Source organism: Capricornis sumatraensis, chromosome 19 (assembly GCF_032405125.1).
Source record: "Capricornis sumatraensis isolate serow.1 chromosome 19, serow.2, whole genome shotgun sequence".
NCBI lineage: Eukaryota > Metazoa > Chordata > Mammalia > Artiodactyla > Bovidae > Capricornis > Capricornis sumatraensis.
Genome location: NC_091087.1, coordinates 71,898,353 through 71,918,071, shown reverse-complemented (window position 1 = coordinate 71,918,071; position 19,719 = coordinate 71,898,353). Strand labels below are relative to the sequence as shown.

The following is a 19,719-nucleotide window of genomic DNA, read 5'->3' as shown; positions in this document are numbered from 1 at the left end:
GGGGCATGCGGGCATGCGGGATTGCCTCCACGCCTTCTGCAGTGGAACCGCGGAGTCTTAACCGCTGGACCGCCAGGGAAGCCTCCCCTTTTCATCTGCACAACGCAGCCGTCTAATCCCTACCCTCCAACCCCTGCCCCGGGCCGCGGGGCGGGGCGGCGGGGGGACGCTCCTCACTGGCGGGTCCGTCGGGGCAGGGGCGGCGGGAGCGCGAGTGGCTCTGGGCCGTTGAGAGAACAGGCGTCCAGCCGCGATGGGGCCTCCGGGAAGCCGGGGGCACGGGCGTCCCCGCACACCCCGCGGCCCAGGGACTCTCCCGGGGTCACACTGACAGTCCATTTTCCAACCCGAGGCAACTGAAGCGCCCGGAGGCCCGGGGACTCACCTCCGCCCAGCCCGAGGCCCCGCCCCCGAGGGCCTGCCCCTCCGACTGGCACCGGCGCCCCGGCCCCGCCCTGAGGCTCCGCCCCCAAGACCCCGCCCCTCCCGGTGGCCCAGGCGCTCGAAGCCCCGCCCCCGCCCCGCCCCCGAGCCCCGAACTGGTCCTCGTGCGGCGCAGGACGACAGGTGCCGCGGAGCCGAGCCCTGCGCAGCAGCTGGGCGCTCAGAGCCGCGCTCCCAGCCCCACCATGGGCAACAGCGCGGGCCGCAGCGACTTCGAGTGGGTCTACACGGACCAGCCTCACACGCAGCGGCGCAAAGAGATGCTCGGTGAGCGCGGGCCCCAAGTGGGGACAGCCCTGGGGCCGAGTGGTGTCCCAGGTCAGCCCGAGCCCGGGGAGGCGTCGCTCCTGCGCGGCCCGGATGCCCAGCAGGCCTTCCCCGACCTCTGCTTCAGAGGGTGGGGGCTCCACTCCCCGTCCGGCAGCTTCCCCGGCCCAGGGTCCCCAGCTCCGGTCTGAGACTCCCTTCGCGTCTCTGCCTCTGTCCCGGGACTGGGGACCCGAGGACCCGACCCCAGATCCGTACGTCGGGGGAGCGCGTCTCGGCTACTCCATCCAGGCTGTGGGACGGGAGCCCCTCCCGGGACTCGAGGCGCACAGGTCAGCCCCAAGGACTGTCTTTGTGAGGGATGCGCCGCCCCCGCCCCGCGAAGGCAGCTCCGTGGCCACCTGTCGTCCGCCGCACCCTGGGCTCCCCTGTGCGCCAAGCGCCAGGTCCCAGCAGCCCCGCCCGAGAGGCCCCAAGCCCAGCCCCCAAACCGGGCTTTAGGGCAGAATGAACGCCTGGAAGGAAGCAAAGCTGAACGAGAGACAACTTATCTGAAAACAAACAAGAAACAGAGGTTTACCAGAGCCTGTCCTTTAATTTTGTAGCCCAGTGTCCGGTGGCCCCTCTCTGTTATGTAGTGTCCTGGAAAGTCATTTTTACTTACTCGGTCACCCGTCCTGTGGACTCACGCACCCTGCGGGCTCCATCAGCCTCTCAGAAGGACCCAGAATGTACGGTTCCTTCTCCCATGATAAGGGGTTCAAGGACTCGCACCTGCAGAGCCGCTTCTGCTCGGTGCCACCAAGTCGCCTTTGCAGCCGGCTTCCAGGTGAACACGGTCCCCCTCCCTAAAGTCGGTCACCATTCCACACCCTCACCCACACCTGCAGTTGGCAAAAGTCTTTAATCTTTGCCAAACAGGTTTACAAAACAATACTATTTCATTACGACTTTTATGTTTGATTTGATGATTGCTTTCAATGTCTAATTGGTCATTTAAGTTTGTGTTTTGCTTTCTCTTGGGTTGGAGTTTTGCTTGTTGGGTTGTTAGAGCTCTTTGTATCGAAGTTTTTAACCCTTAGTCGTAAATACAATGCATTGCAAATCTTTTTCCCTTTATAATCACAGGAGCTTTTTTTTTTTTTTTTTTTAATGCATTTGAATGGATTGGATTTTTTTTCTTCAGATTTTTCTCTTTTGTGTCTTCCTGCTCCACCCCAAGACTAGGGAAGTATCTTCCTATTCCTTTTAAACCTTTCAGACACCAGATCCACTGAGTGGTTAATGCAGGGCTCTGCCCTGCTGTTGCTGGGGTTCCAGGGCCTGGAGACCCCTGGGTGGGTCTGTGGGTCTGTGGTTTTCTCCTGTGAGGTGAGCGATAACCCTGCACTGTGTGTGGCCCCAGCGGGGGCAGCATCGTCTGCTGCACTCGCGAACTTCCTGCAGGTGGCTCAGAGGGTCCTGCTGGGCTGTGTCTCCTTCCCCTTCCTGGGCTCTCCCCGCTGCCCACCCCCCTTACAGGACTCACTGCACACCTGGCCCCAGGTGGAGAAGGCTGGGAGATGTAGCCTGGCCCACAGAGCTGCTTGTAGGGATGCAGACACTCTGGACTACAGCCTTACTTCCCCAGTCTGCATAATGGGCACAGTCATCCTTTCTGGCAGAGTGGGTATGAGGATGAAAGGAGATGTTGAGTGAGAAGGTGCTCCAGTGTGTTACCCAGCAAGCCAGGACGTGGAGAAGGACTCCTCTCTGAAGAGAGAAGCCACAGGCCCTAGAACCAATCCAGGAAGCATCCTGGACAGGATGGCTGGGAACCCTGGAAGACCTAGAGAAGAGGGCGGCCACTTGGGCCAGGGCGGGGACAGCACAAGTTCTCAAGGGCTGACTCTCCAGGGTGCTTTGCAGATTCCCATTCTGCAGTGGGTGCTGCGGGTTCCTCCCCACAAAGCCAGTTTTGAGCTAACGAACTTGGAATGTGTCTTCCTCCCTCCCTCCCAGGCATTGCACTCATGGTTCCTCCACCCCAGTCCTTCCTGCCTGCCCTATTCGCTCAAGCTCAGCTCTCTCTCCTGCAGGAACAGCCCCCTCCTGGCCTGGGTTGGGGGAGGTGTTCCCATGGGATTCCCCTTCCAGCCCATCAGGTCTTTATCTCTTGGAGGCAGGTTTCCAGACCTAGAAGGTTTGTAGACCTTGATTTTGAGTGAGGACCACACCCACTCATCAGCTTTGTGACGCAGGGTGGGTCAATAAGCAGATGAAGAAACTGAGGTCTGATTGAGTTAAACGGGTTCATCATAGTGCTTCCTTTGTGGAAATGTTGTGCAGATTAGATGAGGTGGGGGGAAGTGTTTTGCCACCGCTCAATCAGAAAGGCTCCGTGATTTCCCCAAGGACCGGGAGTGAGTGCTCTTCCATCTCTGTTTTCCTCTTTTCTTCCATCTGCTGTTTCCCAGCCTGAGAAAAACCCTACATTTAACTGTCAGCCTGTCTTTACAGGGGAGGCCCCAGAGTGGGGCTCAGAGAGGGGAAGTGACTTGCCCAGGGCCACACAGCTTAGAGGCCACAGAGGCCAAGTTGGTGTTCAGGCAGGGATGTGCCCCAGGCCCAGCCAGCTCCCTGGGGGCCACTGGATGCTCCTAAAGAGCCTCACCTCTTGGAGTCGTGCCTGCATGCTAAGTCACTTCAGTCTGTCTGACTCTTTGCAACCCCATGGACTGTGGCCCTCCAGGCTCTTTGGTCCACGGGATTCTCCAGGCAAGAATACTGGGATGAGTTGCAGTTTCCTCCTCTAGGGGATCTTCCCAACTCAGACATCTCTTACGTTTGTTTACTTGCATTGGCGGGCGGGTTCTTTCCCACCAGGGAAGCTCAATCCTGGAGTCGGAACCCAGGAAGTCCCTGCGTAGAGCCAGCCGTGGTGCTGTTTGTGCAGGACCAAAGTCCACCTCCAGATCCTGCCTGGACGAAGGAGACATGCCTCTCAGGTCAGGGCTGAGGTTCCGCGAGCTACGAGGGCAGGAGCAGAGAGCCAGTAGGAGCTCTGTCCTGTCGGAGATCAGAGCCCAAGCCAGGCACGCCCAGAGAGTAAGAGGCAGCGTTTGAATCTGTCTTTTCCAAAACAAATAGCTTTGTGATTTTTTTTTTTGTTTTTGTGTTTTATTTATGAAAGGGCACACACATAGTTAAAAAAAATCAAATACTCAAAAAATAATCCAAGGAAGTAAGGCTCCGGCAATTGTTGGCTTATTTGCTTAGGAAAAGCCTTTGCTGGGGCTCTCTCAGTGGCAAGTGGCTAAGCCCAAAACTGAACTGGCTGACAAGCTCAAGGGAATTCATGGAGACCACAAGAGAGGAGGGCAGGCTGGCCACAGGGCTCTCCTCTCTGCCCCTGATCCTGCCTGACCCGCCTTCTCCATGCCCGCCAGGCGGGCTGCAGCCTGCGTCCACCCAGCTCCGAGATCCCACAGAGGGAGCAGGTGCCTCCCTCCCATTCTGCCCTGAGCAGTGCGTCCTCCCCTTGAGCCAGCTCACCTCTGGCCAGAGCTGTGAGTCCTCTGATTAGCCAGTGGGCAGGGGCTGTGATGATGGGCAAGCCACACAGCATCACATTGTGAGGGCGGAGGGAAGGGGTGTTGTGCTCCAGCGAAGTTGGCTGGGGAGGGAGGGGCGCTTGGGTACATGGCCACACAGACAGTGAGTGATCCCTAGGGCCCTGTTTGACCTAACTGTGTCCTTCCTGGCTCGAATCCTCCAAGGCAGCGGTCCCCAACCTTTTCAGTACCAGGGAACGAGTTTCATGAAAGACAGTTTGTCGTTGTACCTGGGGTGGGGTGGGGTTTGGGGATGATTCACGCGCGTGACATTTCTTGTGCATGTCACTGCTTTTATTATGACATCAGCTCCACCTCAGATCATCAGGCATTAGATCCTAGAGGTTGGGGGCCTCTGCTCCAAGAGTTTCCCTTCCTAAAAATCTCATCTCTGCGTCGACACCCCAGTACTCTGGTATCCTTTCTCCCTAGCCCCTGCTCTCTGACCACTCAGTGGAATAGAGCTAGCCCTCCATCTGCCCGTCTCGTGGTTTTTGCAAACGCTGCGTCCTCTGCTTGAATTCTCTTTCCTGCTCCACCTACTTCTAGGATTCCTTCAAGTCTCAGACTAGCCGTCCCTTTCTCAGAAACAGTGGCTGATAGTACGTGTGCACACACACATTTCGTTTGGAAATAAATCATCAGTTAACTGGGGGAAACGAAAGTCCCTGATTTGCGAATTGGCACTTTGTCAGTGTTTGTAACTATTTCCATCATGGCCAGTTTCAAACTGCCAACAGGCATCGCTGCCCACGTTGCTGGGGAGACAGGAGCTTACTTGGGGTGTGACAGAGTCAGGCGTGGGCTGGTGGTCTACAGCACAGTCTGCCCCACCCTCGCTTCCCAGCTACCCCTCCCTTGTCCTGCCTTGGAGTACTGTGCACTCTTACCTCAGGACCTTTGCTCCCATCTGTAAATCTGCTTTGGCTTGTGGGGCGATAGCTTTAATTGTCCCACTCTTCCGCTCAACTCTGAGCTTCCCGAGGGCAGGGCAGGGTCAGCCCGTCTCCCCCTGTGCCCGTCCCAGCGAGGCTGCAGGAGGCAACAGGGGCCTACGAAATCCTGAGCCTTCTCTAGTCCCACCTGCCAGGACCATCCAGGGGCTTTATCCCCTTTCCAGCAATGCCCAGGTGGCGCTGTGGTAGAGAACCCACCTGCCAATGCAGGAGACATAAGAGACACTGGTTCGGTCCCTGGGTTGGGAAGATCCCCTGGAGGAGAGCTTGGCACCCCACTCCAGTGTTCTTGCCTGGAGAATCCCATGGACAGAGGAGCCTGGTGAGCTACACAGTCCATAGAGTCTCAAAGAGTCAGACAGGACTGAAGGGACTTAGCCCACAGCTGTGCCAGGGAACACGGGGCATACAGCTTAATCCTTGCCCCTGGGGAGCAGGAAGCCCTGTCTTTTCACTTAGGACATTTTTTTCATTTTTTTCTCTCCTCCTCCCCACTTTTTAAAATTTAATCTTACAGACATTTGCATCTTTTTTGCATTTTTTTTTTATGCAGGGCGGGACTCTGGGAGGTTAGGCACCCTGCCCAAGGTCTCCCGGCCAGCCAGAGCTGGGCTTAGGACAAGTCTCTAACCTGGGGACACAGCCCACGTCTCTGTCCCACCCTCTTCTCCACCCAGGACCGGAGAAGAGGCTGTCCCCCGTCCAGTCCCTGTCACGTGGCTCGTGGGCAGGCTCCAGCTCACGTGGCCCCTCCCTCTCATTCTTCCCGACCTCTGTACTGATGCGTGTGCTGTGCTTTCCTGCCTGGCCTGCTTCTAACCCGCATTCTTTAATTTGTACCCACGTTTATGAGGCATGATTTACATGCCATAAAATTCGCTCATTATAAAGACACAGTCCAGCGATTTTTAGTGAGGTTACACAATCGAGTTTAGAGCGCTCCCCTCACCCCGGAGGGTCCAGGACCACTTGCAGTCACTATCCTGGACCCAAATCCCGATTCCTGTCCTGCGAGTTCCCGCCTGAGGGTCACGGGGCCTGGTGTGCGTCCTCTCCAGGCACACCCTCGTCGGGACACACTGTACCCCCGACGTGCGACGCCTAGCCTGGCTCAGCCCAGGAGCCTCTCCCGCCTCAGGATCTGGGGCCTGGCTCGTCCCCGGAGTTTTGGCAAATATTTGTCAATGAATCAGGAGCAGGTTCAGCGGGAGGCAGGTGAGGGGGTGGTGTCGTGACTCCTGGAGGTGCTCTGGGCCCCTTCCCCCGTCCTCCCCCCAACCCCCAGTGCCTCCCACACTGACCAGACAGGCCTAGCTTTGCCTTTTGGCTCCGGAAACCGAAACCCAGGTGGGAGAGACAGGGCTGGGGGTGGGGGGACGGCTTAACAGAGATGCAGAGAAGCCGTGCAGGAGGGAGGGGTGGAGAGGGCTGGGGTGCCTTTGTCCGAGAAGCCTTTGGAAGCAGGACCGCTTGGCTGTGTGTGTGTGGTGGGGTGGGGAGGGAAGGCACCACTCCTGGAGCAGTGTGTGGGGGGCAGCAGGGAATTGACAGACATCAGGGAATGTTCGAGACTAGGGAGCACCCGGTCCCCTCCACCCCGAGCTAGTGGGACTGTCGTGGCACTTGACATCCCTGGGGGAAGCGGTCTGTCAGGGAGAAGACCTCACGGCCGGCCAGTCGGCAGGGCCGAGGTGGGGGCCTGGGGACCACCCTCGGTGCCCACCCCCGGTGCCCGCAGAGGGTGAGGACCTGGCGGCCTTCCCTGCCCGCTGCCGCCTGGCACAGCAGGGTTCGTCAGGAAAGCTTCTGGGAACAGCCAGGTGGGCATCCACGGGAGACTGCTCCGTGGGGTTGCAGTGGACCCCGGGCCCAACTGGGCCCTCCCTTCCCACAGGCTGCCCCTCCGCTGGGCCCTCGGGGCCTTGTGAACAAGTCCGCCATGCATGTACATGTATGTAACACGTGCAAGTTCCCATCACCGGCTCCCCGACGCCTCAGGGCCTGCGGCCTCCTCCCTCTTGCACGCTTGTGGCCCCTTTGCCGCGGGGAAGACCCCCACCCCCGGGTGCTTATAGCCGGGACTGTCAGAGCAGGCGCCTTAGGGAGGGAGAGTGAGGAAGCTGGCCCAGAGAGGAACAGGGGCTTGCCCCAGGGCGCACAGCAGCCGGGCTGAGTCAGGCTGCTCTGCGGCTCTCCTGAATGTGGACCTGGGTTTCTCTCTGGGCACTGGGTCCTGATGACTGCAGCCCAGCTTCAGGAAACAGCCCCTCTGGGACTGAGGGGTCCTTGGGGACAATGTAGGAGACAGAGAAAATCAGCTGTGGTGGAGCCTCTGTGTGCCCGTCTCTAAGATGGGGGCCTGGTGCCCTCCGAGGCGGACTGGTGAGGCCCGAATGAGTAAGTGTGTGTCATGACACTGTGACCCCATGGACCGTCAGGCTTCCCTGTCCATCACCAACTCCCGTAGCTCGCTCACACTCATGTCCATCGAGTCAGTGATGCCATCCAACCATCTCATCCTCTGTCGTCCCCTTCTCCTCCCGCCTTCAATCTTTCCCAGCATCAGGGTCTTTTCCAATGAGTCAATTCTTCGCATCAGGTGGCCAAAGTATTGGAGCTTCAGCTTCAGCATCAGTCCTCCCAGAGAATATTCAGGATTGATTTCCTTTAGGACGGACTTGTTGGATGTCCTTGTTGTCCAAGGGACTCTCCAGAGTGGCCCCCACTTAGATGGTGCCTTTCTGGGGTCTTTACTGAAGGCTGAGTCTGTTCAGTGAGGCCTCCCAACTGTGCCACCCTTGGAATCTGCTGCCTGCCCGCCCCCAGCCGCTCTGAACCCTCACAGGGTCTCGCCGGGTCCCCCTTGGGCTGTAGCACTTGCTCTGCCCATCCCCCCCGTCTCTGTGGTCTGGGCGGGGCTCTGGGCAGCGGGAGGTGATCTGGAGCTTGGCCCCTTCCCAGATTGCCCCTGAGCTGCCCAGCATCTAGCTTGTGCGTTGACCGTTCTCCCATCGCTTCCGGCAGGACGGCCAGGCCCAGTGGTGTAGTGGTCTGGGAGGCTGCCTGGAGCGGCCTGTTCTCACAGGTTAAAGCAAGTCTGGGGCCAGATCGGCTTCCACCATCAGCCCATGGCCCTAAGGGTCAGAAATGGGACGTTTTTACTCTCAGGTCTGGAAACTGTTTAATAACAACAGTAGTAACAGCTCCTGGGGCTCTGAGCTGTCATCCTGGGATCGCCACAGTCTGGATGCGGGGGGCGGTGGGGAGCAGGCATCACCCCCATTTCCCGGATGCGGAGACCTAGGCCGGGGCAGTGTGCGTCCAGGACTTGGTTGGCCAGGGTCAGGGGCTGGGGACCAGGCACTCCCGCCCATGTTGGGGCTGTGGCCAAGCTGAGGGCAGCTGGGTCCTTGGAGAACTGTCAGGAAAGCAAGAAGGGGGTGCCAGGCCAGGCCGGAGTGCCCCCCAGGGCGCTGCCCTTTGTTCCACTCATGCAGGACTTACTGGCCTTGTTTGCCAAACGGGGCACTGGAGGCTCCCCATTCAAGGTCACAGCCCTGGCCTCTGAGCGGCACAGGAGTGGCCTGTTCATGGGCCTGGATCCCTGAGCTGGGGTTTTGGTCCCTGCTGGCCCAGAACTTGCCAGGCTGTGTTTACCTGAAACAGGTGTGGCCTGCCCCGCCCTGCCCCGGGCCTGGCCTCCTTCCAAGGGGAACGGCGGCCGGGGGTGGGGGGCGGCCCTGTAGAGGCTGGTGGCCTCTGGCTACCTGAGTCAGCTCCCAGGTGTGCCCAGGCAGGTAAGGGCCCAGTCCCTGCTTGCTCAAGGAGGGAGGCTGGTGCCCAGAGACCCGCCCCTGCTGGTCGGGAGACTGATGGAGCCCAGCGGGGCCTGTGGTCCCAGCCTGATATCCGGGTACGCAAAGGCCGGAGACCTTGCATTTGATGAAATGCAGGCCTGGCTGCGGGTGAGAGGTCGCAGGCCTGTCCTTCTGGCCCCGGCTGTCACGCAGATGCCTCTTCCTCCCCTGCTCTACCCCGCCGTGGCCACTGGATCCCCTCCCCAGGCCTCTCAGCCCCCCACCGGAGGCACTCATCTTCCTGGGGAACACTGAGGCCCACTCTCTGACATGTCCCTGCTCACCCTGACCCCCTCTCAGGGCTGGAACGAGCTGGAACGAGGCCTGCCCCCTGCACCCACTCCTGAGTGGGTCCCACACCCCAGCTCCCACCCCCTGGCCGGGTCCTTGGTCTTGCTGGCCCTGCTCGGCAGGGTGATGCTGGGCACATGCCATGCTGGCTGGTCTGCCTTGGCCAAGGCGGGCGGGCCGTGCAGCCCTCGCTGGACAGGGGCAAGCGTGCGTGGCCGCTGTGCCCAGCGCCAGGCCGGGCAGAGGTGGGCCCCGAGGCCGTGAGGGCTGCTGGAGCCCCGGGCTTTCTTCATCCGCCGTCCAGCTGCTGCGAGTCTCCTAGGGCTGCAGACACACTTGTCCTCTCAAGGTCCTGGAGGTCCGACGCCTGACCCGGGTCTCATGGGGCTGCAGTTTCCTCCGTGGTCGCTGGTCAGGGAATCTGTCTCCCAGCCTTTTGAGCTCCCAGAGCCGCCTGTTTCCCTTGACTCACGGCCCCTCCATCATCACAGCTAGCAAGGGAGATGGAGACCTTGGGCATCCCCGCCCCTCTTCTCCTGAAGGCTTCCCCGCTGTCCCTAGCCTGGCGTGACGCTGAGCCGCTGGGATAACCCAGACGCTCCTTGCTGTCGTGAGGTCCACAGACCTCACGTGGAAGTGGGGAGTAGGAGGTGGGCATCTTTGGGGGCACTGTTTTCTGCCCTCCCAGTTGCCAGTCTCCCCCCCTACCTTGGGAGCTGGTTTCAGGCGGCAGGGCCTTGCTCTCCTGTCCTGCCCCTTCTTCTGCCCGCCTGGGGCAGCAGGCATCACATGGGGGCCTCTGGCCTTCCTGGGGAAGCCAAGTGGCCTCCCACAACAGGGGGACGACTCATGTGGCTGCTGCTGGGCCACGTGGGCAGGCCTGGGAGGAAGTGCCCACTGGCCTAATCCCACCAACCCCATCCCCGGCATCCCTGTCTGCGGGCAGCACCCTGGTTGTTGGCCTGTTAAACCTGCCGGGTCTCCACGTGTTGGCCGCTCATCACACAGATTAATCTGGGTGCCTGCTCCCAGCCAGTCAGCCCAAGCCTCCGTGCCTTATCTATCCATCCTCCCAGTGGCCTGTTTATGGTTCAGAAACAAACCCTTGGAGCTGAGGTAACCTGCTTGGAGCTGGGATTTTTTTTAAACTTTTTTTATATTGTGGGAAGCTATAACACAGAATTCGCCATCCTAACCATGTGTGCTGTGCTTAGTTGCTCAGTCGTGTCCGACTCTTTGTGACCCCAGGGACTGTAGCCGGCCAGGTTCCTCTGTCCATGGGGATTCTCCAGGCAAGAATACTGCAGTGGGGAGTCCATCCCTTCTCCAGGGGATCTTCCTGATCCAGGAATGGAACGAGGGTCTCCTGCATCACAGGCAGATTCTTTACCAGCTGAGCCACCAGGGAAGCCCCGCTTTAACTGTGTGTAACGCGTGTGATTTGGTGGCGTGAATTCAGTGTGGTGTAGCCATCACTCCTATTTCCAAACCTTTTTCCTGACTCCAGACAGAGACACTACACCCCTTCCCGGTCACGGCCCGTCCCCCTGCGCCCACTCGCCCTGGCAGCCTCCGCTTTCTGGCTCTGTAAACTTACCTATTCTAGATATTTCACTTAGGTGAAATCATACAGTTTGTGGCCTTTGGTTGCTTTCACTCTGCATAATGTCTTCAAAGTTTATCCATGTTGTAAGTCGCCTGGGTCAGTCCTTTATTCCTGTGTTTGGTAGTTTATTCGGGAGTCAATTCCCAGGAGCAGGATTAAGGACACTGACATTGTGAAGTGGGGAAGTGGGAAAGTCAATATAAGGACTTTTTATTTGTCCTGTAGCCCCCAACTTTACTATTTGAATATTTGCAACTCTGACTCGATACATAAGCTTTAATGTCTTACAAAACTCTGCATTCCATATTGCTAGGCCACTTTGCTCTCCATCTTCCATCACATTTTCGTCGAGAGGCATTTCCCCAAATGACAACCGGCCTGATTGTGTGCTTGCCGTGGTTGTTCACTCACTAAGTTGTGTCTGACTCTTGCGACCCCATGGACTGTCGCCCACCAGGCTCCTCTGTCCATGGGATCTCCCAGGCAAGAATACTGGAGTGGGTTGCCATTTCCTTCTCCATGTAAGGATTTTTTAAATTGAAGTATAACTGACCTATAACATTATATTTATATTAGCTTCAGGTATACAACATAATGATTAAAAAAGCTTTCTAAATGGAAATATAGTTGCTTTATAATGTGTTAGTTTCATGTATTCAGTAAAATGGTTCAGTTCTACACATATACATGTATATAAATATATACATATTATTTTTTAACATTCTCTTCCATTATAGATTATTACAATATATTGAGTATGGTTCCTTGTGGTACACAGTAGGTCCTTGTTGATTATCTATTTTATATATAGTTATGTGGATATTTTAATCCTAAACACCTAATTTATCCCTCCCCTGAACACAGTGATTTCATATATTCCAAAATGACTCCCATAAGTCTAGTTAACATCTGTCATCTTATAGTGTTACAATTTTTTATCTTGATGAGTTCTTGGATAACGAATTCTTTTTTTCCAGTTTTGCGATGTAATTCACAGATAGCATCTTATAAGTTTAAAGTGTGCAACATAATGGTTTGATATGTGTATATACTGCAAAATGATTACCATAGTAAGTTTAGTTACATGGGATGACAAGTTCTTGATGAGAACTTTCAAGACCTGCTTCTGTGACAACTTAGAAGGATGTAATACAGTATGACTAAATGTAGTCAGCATTCTGGGAGTTACATTCCTATGTCCTGCTTGTTTTAGAACTGGAAGTTTCATTCCTCCCTGAGGCCGAATAATATTCTATTGTGTGGCTGGACCTCATTTTTGTTTATCTGCTCGTCAGTTAATGGACACTTGGGTTGTTCTTACTCTCTGGCTGTTGTGAACAGTTCTCTGAACATGGGTGTGCAAGTATCTATTTGTGTCCCTGAATTTGAATTTTTTAGGAGTGGAACTGCTTGGTCGTATGGTTAATTCCATTTTTTTTAATTAAAAAAAAAAATTTTTTTTTTGACCGAGTTATGCAGCATGTGGGATCTTAATCTCCAGCCAGGGACTGAACCTGGGCCCCTGCAGTGGGAGCGTAGAGTCCCAGCCACTGGAGCACTGGGGAAGTCCCTGGTTGATTCCATTTTCGACTTTACGAGGAACCACCCGACCGCTCTCCCCAGTGGCTGCGCCGTTGTGTTCCTACTGGCAACATACAGACAAGGATCCCTGTTTCTCCGCAGCCCTGTTGTTTTCTGAGTTTAGCTGTCCTAGCGGCTCGGAGTCAGGACCGCACTGAGGTGCTGGTGGCACCCCTGGTGACTGACGTTGTTGAGCATCTTCTCGCGTGCTTAGAGGACCAGGTACACATCTTTGGAGAAATGTCTGTTCAGGTTCCTTTGCCCATTTTTCACTGGGGCTGTTTGTCTTTTTGTTTGGGGTTGAATGAGACCTTTATATATTATGGTTATTAAGGCCTCTTTCCAGAGCTGGAATTTGAATGTGTTATGAACGCTGCTCCCTTCCAACCCTACCTGGGGATGCTGTGGTCCTTGGGGGCCCGTTAAGCAGGGCTGAGATTTATCGTCCGTCCTGGGCTTGCTTGTGCTTTCCCAGGTTCAGCTTTGACACTGTGCTGTGACCACCATTCTTTTGGACCCGATTAGGTGGTGTCCTTGGCGGATTCAGGGAGAGCTCTCTGGATCAAAGGACCCAGGCAGTTGTGCAAGGTTTGGAAGCGGCCAGAATAAGAACAGGGGTTGGGGCAGGAGGGCTTCCCTGGGGCTCAGTGGTAAAAAAGTAAGTGAAGGCCGCGCAGCAGTGTCCAACTCTGCGATTCCGTGCACTGTAGCCTGCCAGGCTCCTCTGTCCATGGGATTCTCCAGGCCAGAATACTGGAGTGGGTAGCCATTCCTTTCTCCAGGGGATCTTCTCAGCCCAGGGATCGAACCCAGGTCTCTCACACTGCAGGTGGATTCTCTTAGCATCTGAGCCACCAGGGAAGCCCAAGAACACTGGAGTGGGCAGCTTGTGCCTTCTCCAGGGGATCTTCCTGACCCAGTGATTGGACTGGGGTCTCCTGCACTGCAGGCGGACTCTACCAGCTGAGCTACCGGGGAAGCCCCAGTGGTAAAGACTCTGCCTGCCAATACAAGAGATATGAGTTCCTGGTCCCGGAAGATGGTACACGCCGTGGAGCAACTAAGGCTGTGCGCCACAAGTACTGGACCTCTGCTCTAGAGCGCGCAGACCGCAGCCACGGAGCCCGCGCTCTGCAAAGAGAAGCCACCGCAATGAGAAGCCTGGCACCACGACCAGAGGGCAGCCCCTGTTGATCCAATTAGAGAAAAGGCCTTGTAGCAACGAAGACCCAGCACAGCCCCAAATAAGTAGAATTGTATATTAAAAAAATAACAGGGGGCAAGGGTATGATATTCAGACCCCACCCTGGCCCCCGGCCAGCTGTCTTGAGGCCGAGTGTAGCGTGACTGCTCACTTGCCTGGAGCCCAAACCACTAGTTGCCGGGTGAGGTGACAGCTCGGTGGGAGTGTTGCTGTGTAGGCAGCGGGGGTGTAAGTGCTGCCAGGGGGGTTCTGTGGGCTTCCTGGGCAGAAGTTCCAGGACGTGGGGACCCCAACAGCCCCCCTCAGCATCTCCAGCCAATGCGAGCTGGCCTGCCATCAGGAGCCAGGACCAGTCTGGGGGATACATACCCTGCAAGGCACATCCGGCCCATGCGTGTCCCTCTGAGACTCGGAGGCCCAGGGAGGGTGGCACCATGGCCACCTAGCGAGATCAGGGCCGATCTCGAGACGGGCTTGTGGCGCCACTACAGCTCAGGCAGGGGGACTTGGAGCGAGCTTCCCCCTTGATTGGACAGAATTCCTTGGCTCTTGTGTGTTTCACCTTGCATACCCCCAGGCACAGGCAGCTCGCCACCTCTAAAACAGTTGATTCCATTGCTGAGTGGCTCTGACAGGAAGTGCTCAAGGAAGGAGGAGCTGTCACCTGCTTCCCATTCTGAGCGCAAAAGGGAAGCGACTGCCTGGGTCCCTCAGAGGGATGAGCAGGCCAGGATCTGACACTGGCCTGGCCAGTTCGAGTCAGGGCCCGGCCTCTGCTGCAGCCTCTACTGCAGCCTGAGGCCGCCCAGCTGCTGGCTGGGCAGGAGGGGTGGACACGGGGCACGCGGGAGTCGGGCACGGACTGTCGTAAGGGCGCCTGCATCCTCACTGGCCTCAATCCCCACCCGTGTGCCCCGGCACTAGCCCCACCTGAGGAACCCAGGGACAGAGCGGACCTGTGGGAGCGTGACTGTCCCCTCGAGCGCGTGTTGCCCCTCGCCTGTCCCTCCCGGACTCTGGACACAGCGCCAGCCAGCCCGGCAGCCTTGCGCCTGGCCCTGCCTGCCCTCCAGCCAAGCAGAGGTTTCCAGCAGGCGCTGCCCTCTAGACCCAAGGGCCCCGACTCCACCCTTTTCTCTCCCGGCTACTCCTGAAGGCCCTCCCCTGCTTGGGCAACCCCACTGCATTGTGTTTTCCCTTTTCTGTTAAACAAAACGCAGAAAAGTATAAAGGGCATGGCAACAAACACCCACCACCCCACCCCCATACGCATATCCAGCGCTTTACCATGTTTCCTTCAGATCTTGTTTAAAAGGACTGAAGCACAAAGCCAGAGCCCTCCACGTTCCCCTCCCCCAGCTCCGCTGCCCCCTCCCAGGGCCCAGACAGTCTGCCGGTGGCCCCGCCCCCTTGAAGACCCAACCACGCACAGCACCGCAGCTCCTGGCAGCTGCTTTGATATTGGGTATCACGTTTCTGTGACCCAGGCTGACACCTGCTCTTTACTGAGGCTGGTGACCAAGACCCGCCACTCTGGGAAGTCTCCCCAGAGCCCCCTTGGGGTGGGGGGTGGAGGTGGGTCTGCAGGTGCACAGAGCTTGCAGGACTCTCTGCGTCACTGCCTGGGGGCATGATGGTGGAGGGGAGCGGTGGGGGGGCGGGGCTAGGAAGAGGGCAGGAAAAATGGGAGGAAGAAGGGGGAGGGGGGAGGGAGAAGGGGGAGGGGAGGGAGAGGAGAGGAAGGATGGGGAGGGGGGAGAGTGGAAGGAGGGGGAAGGGGAGGAGGGAGAGAGGAAGGAGGGGGAGGGGAGGGCCAGCAGGGAGGGGAAGCAGGGGGAGGGGAGGGCCGGCGGGGGGAGGGGAAGCAGGGGGAGGGGAGGGCCGGCGGGGGGAGGGGAAGCAGGGGGAGGGGAAGCACGGGTTTGGGACCCAGGCGGCCAGTGTCCACCTCACCTTCTCCCCTGTCCCCCCTGCAGCCAAGTACCCGGCCATCAAGGCCCTGATGCGGCCGGACCCCCACCTCAAGTGGACGGTAACGGGAATGGTGCTGGCGCAGCTGCTGGCCTGCTGGCTGGCGCGGGGGCTGGCATGGCGCTGGCTCTTCTTCTGGGCCTACGCCTTCGGGGGCTGTGTGAACCACTCGCTGACGCTGGCCATCCATGACATCTCACACAACACCGCCTTCGGCACGGGCCGTGCCGCCTGCAACCGCTGGTTCGCCATCTTCGCCAACCTGCCCATAGGCCTGCCCTACGCCGCCTCCTTCAAGAAGTATCACGTGGACCACCACCGCTACCTGGGCGGCGACGGGCTGGATGTGGATGTGCCCACGCGCTTCGAGGGCTGGCTCTTCTGCACGCCGGCCCGCAAGCTGCTCTGGCTGGTCCTGCAGCCATTCTTCTACTCACTGCGGCCGCTCTGCGTGCACCCCAAGGCCGTGACCCGCATGGAGCTGTGCAACGCCCTGGTGCAGCTGGCGGCCGACGCCACCATCTATGCCCTCTGGGGGCTCAAGCCCATGGTCTACCTGCTGGCCAGCTCCCTGCTGGGCCTGGGCCTGCACCCCATCTCGGGCCACTTTGTGGCTGAGCACTACATGTTCCTCAAGGGCCATGAGACCTACTCCTACTACGGGCCCCTCAACTGGATCACCTTCAACGTGGGCTACCACATGGAACATCATGACTTCCCCAGCATCCCCGGCTGCAACCTGCCCCTGGTAGGTGGGGTCAGGGCAACGGCAGGCACCAGGGGGTGCGGGGGGCGCGAGGCGGGAAGGTGCAGGGAGGGTTTGGGGCTGCATTGTGGCCTCTTTTTCTCTCTTGCCGATCACGGGATGGCCACATTCTCCCTTGTGGTCTCCAGGGCAGGAGGAAAGGCCACAAGGCACACGGAGTGCCTGGCTGGAGAACAAGAAGGTGAATTCACGGTGGGCAGGGGCTCGAGGGGCATGTTACAGTTCAGGCCTCTTGATTTAACGCGACCCTGTTTGAGCACAGCGGTGACGGTCACGGGCTGGCTGTGTGTCTTGGGCCCACCCGCTGGCCCTCTCTGTGCCTCAGAGGGTACCTGCAGCAGTGGCACTGGTGCGAGTGAAGCAACCCGCCTTTTGACCCCCTCCCTTCTCAGTTCTTGTCCCTGCCCTGCGACCCTCCAGGGCCCCCTCATGGCACAAAGAGGACAGAGAGCCTTGCCCTTTGTGACCCAAGGGGTCTGGCCTGAGCTGTCTCAGAGCGAAGCCTCCGGCCTGGGCTGGTGCCTCCGTCCTGGAGACTGGGGCTGGAGAATGTCTAAAGGAGCAAGAGGGAGGTGGGAGGGGGAGCCCTTCTGCTCTGCTGCTGGCTGGTTAGAGCAGAGGTGCCGGTGCCCAGGGAGGCTGGAGGTTGCTGTGGTGGGAAGAGTGAGTGTGCGAGTCTGTGTGTGTGTCCCTGTGTGTTCACGTGGTTAGGTGTGCCTGTACGTACATGCATGTCTGGGTGTGCATGTTCACCCACCCATGTGTGTCCGAGTGTGTGTGAGCACTGGTCTGGGTGTGCAGGTGTTTGGACCGTGCTCACCCAGTGGCTCCTCCACGGCACCGAGGTCCTGCTCTGTGCTGAGCACTGTCTCACCACAAGCCCATGCGACATTTCAAGGTCATCATGCCCATTTCGTGGATGAGAAGGCAGAGGCTCAGGTTGGGGGGTGGTTCCCTGCTCCCAGGAAGCAGCAGAGCCAGACTCTCGACCCAAGACGCTCACAGGAGCATCTGGTGTCAGCTGTGACCCTTTACTCCTCCCAAACAAAGTCAAGGGCTCCCAGCTCCCGCCTTGCGGGTCCCCTCATACCCCGGAGGGCGCCCTCCTCCCCGCTCCCGTCCCATCTTCGGCTCTAAAGCAGGTCCTGCGCACCTGGCGCGTCCTAGGCGGGGGAAGGGGAGGCCTTTCCCGTGGTTGATGAGCAGGGGAGGTGCTGGTGTGGCTGTAGCTGCTGAGGCTGGAGCACTTCCTGGAGGAGGCAGGCTGAGGGTGTCAGATGCAGAGAGGGGCAGGGAGCTGGAGTGGGAAATGACAGGTACTAAGGCCAGAGAGGAGGGTGATGGGGTGAGGGCGTGGTGGGAGCCGAGGTCAGAGGAGAGTCTGCAGGTTCACGAGGGCATCTTGTGCCGGCACGGAGGCGCGGGGACAGACCGTGGTTCAGCAGGACTCAGAACTCCGGCCCACCCCGGGGCTCCTGGATCGGAGACTTTGTGTGTGGGCCCCCGGGAAGGAGCGGAGTATGCATTTTAATTCCTCACCCTACTTGGGGCCGGGGGCTGGGAGAGGTCGGAGCTCAGCGCCTCCTGGTGCCAATGGCCCCTTCGCCTTCGGGCAGCGCCTGCGGCCTGCTGTTTGACTCAGCTGGAGGACACGGGTACCCTCAGCGCTGACAGGGCTGTGCGCGCGTGCATGTGCTCACGTGGTCTGTGTGCTCGCTCGTGTCTGCGTGCGTGCGTGCGTGCGCGCGGCCTCTGACCCGCTCGTCCCTCCCCTGCAGGTACGGAAGATCGCGCCCGAGTACTACGACCACCTGCCCCAGCACCACTCGTGGGTGAAGGTGCTCTGGGATTTTGTGTTCGACGACTCCCTGGGGCCCTTCGCGCGGGTGAAGCGGGTGTGCAAGCTGGCGGAGAACCGCCTGTGAGCCCGACGGCCGGCCGGCGCCCTGGGGCCGTGCGCTCCGCTGCTGCCCCGCCCTGGCCGCTGGATGCAGGGCTGGCTGTCACCATCCCACGGCCTAGTGCCCAGAACTGGTTTGGCTGCATTTGGTTCCCGCGCCCTGAGCCACTGCTCTTTTCCCCCCGGGGCCCAGAGACACCTGGCGGCAGCGGGCATGGATGGCGGCTCGGGTTGTACATGGACTGGTGACCTCAGGCCGGCCCTCCTTTTCAGGGCTGAGCCTGACCCTGCCCTGGGCACTCTGCGCCTAGGGAGCAGTCCTCTGGCATTCCCATGCCCTAAATTAAATCCAGCAGTGGTTTTCAAGTCCCCAGAGCCTGCTTCCCCGGGCAGGGCCTGCTCTGTGCCCCCTGGTGGGGACCACACTGAGGCAGCATCCTGGCTGGCCCCAGGCATGGGCCGAGGTCCATGTGGCCCTTGGCCCATGCTCCTCCCTCAACCCATCCCCCGCCCAGGTCTGCCTCACTCCTGCTCCGGCCTGAGCCCACACCCTCACCGGCTCAGGTGTGAAGCTGGAGAAGGGGTACCACGGGCTGGGGAGATGGCGGGTGGACAGGTGGCCGGACCGAGGGGTGACAGCCCACGTGAAGGGCAGCTCTGATGGTGTCTCTAGGACATGGGGCACAGCCTGTCCTGGCTAAGCCAAGGGCTGATGGCACAGGTGAGGGGGGAGGCGTCAGCAGCCCCTGGCCCAGGGAGGGGCTGTGTTGGGATAGGGGTCTGGGTCTCCCAGAGGCAGGCAGGCAGCAGGAGGGTGCCTGGGTGAGGGAAATACAGCCCCCCTTGGAGATGTGAGGCTGGGGAGGCCTAGGACCACCCTGGGGGCAGGTGTGGTGGGGCTGGGAGTGGCACCGAGTGGTCTGACCACTGGGATGGCCCCGGGGAGGAGACCCCTGCGCTTGATGCCAGAGAGGAGCGCCAATCGGCAAGCTCCGAGCCCAGCTTAGTTCTCCCAGTTGCCAGGCGTTTACCTGACCCCGCCCAGAGCCCAGGGTTGTTAACCTTCCTGGGAGGCGGCAGCCCGGCAACTGGGAACACCCTGTGGACACCTGCCAGCCCCTCTCCCCATGGCCCCAGGATTCCTGGACCGTGGGAGGTGGGAGGAGCTGCCTCTTGGAACTGTGGGTTAGAGCCGCTCCCCTTCCGACATGCAGAGCAGCTTCCTGTCTCTCAGTTGCTGGGAGCATGCACTGAGATGGACTGTGTCCAGCCTGGACAGCAAG

At 59.0% G+C, this 19,719-nt stretch overlaps 1 protein-coding gene across 1 annotated transcript; it reads left to right on the top strand.

Moving 5' to 3' along the window:
- The first annotated feature begins 605 nt into the window (after window positions 1-605).
- Window positions 606-18,461, top strand: DEGS2 (delta 4-desaturase, sphingolipid 2). Its single transcript, XM_068991531.1, has 3 exons — window positions 606-711; window positions 15,776-16,518; window positions 18,315-18,461. The coding sequence occupies exons 1-3, from the start codon at window positions 630-632 to the stop codon at window positions 18,459-18,461; spliced, it is 972 nt and encodes a 323-aa protein (XP_068847632.1). The 5' UTR covers window positions 606-629.
- The last annotated feature ends 1,258 nt before the right edge of the window (window positions 18,462-19,719 follow it).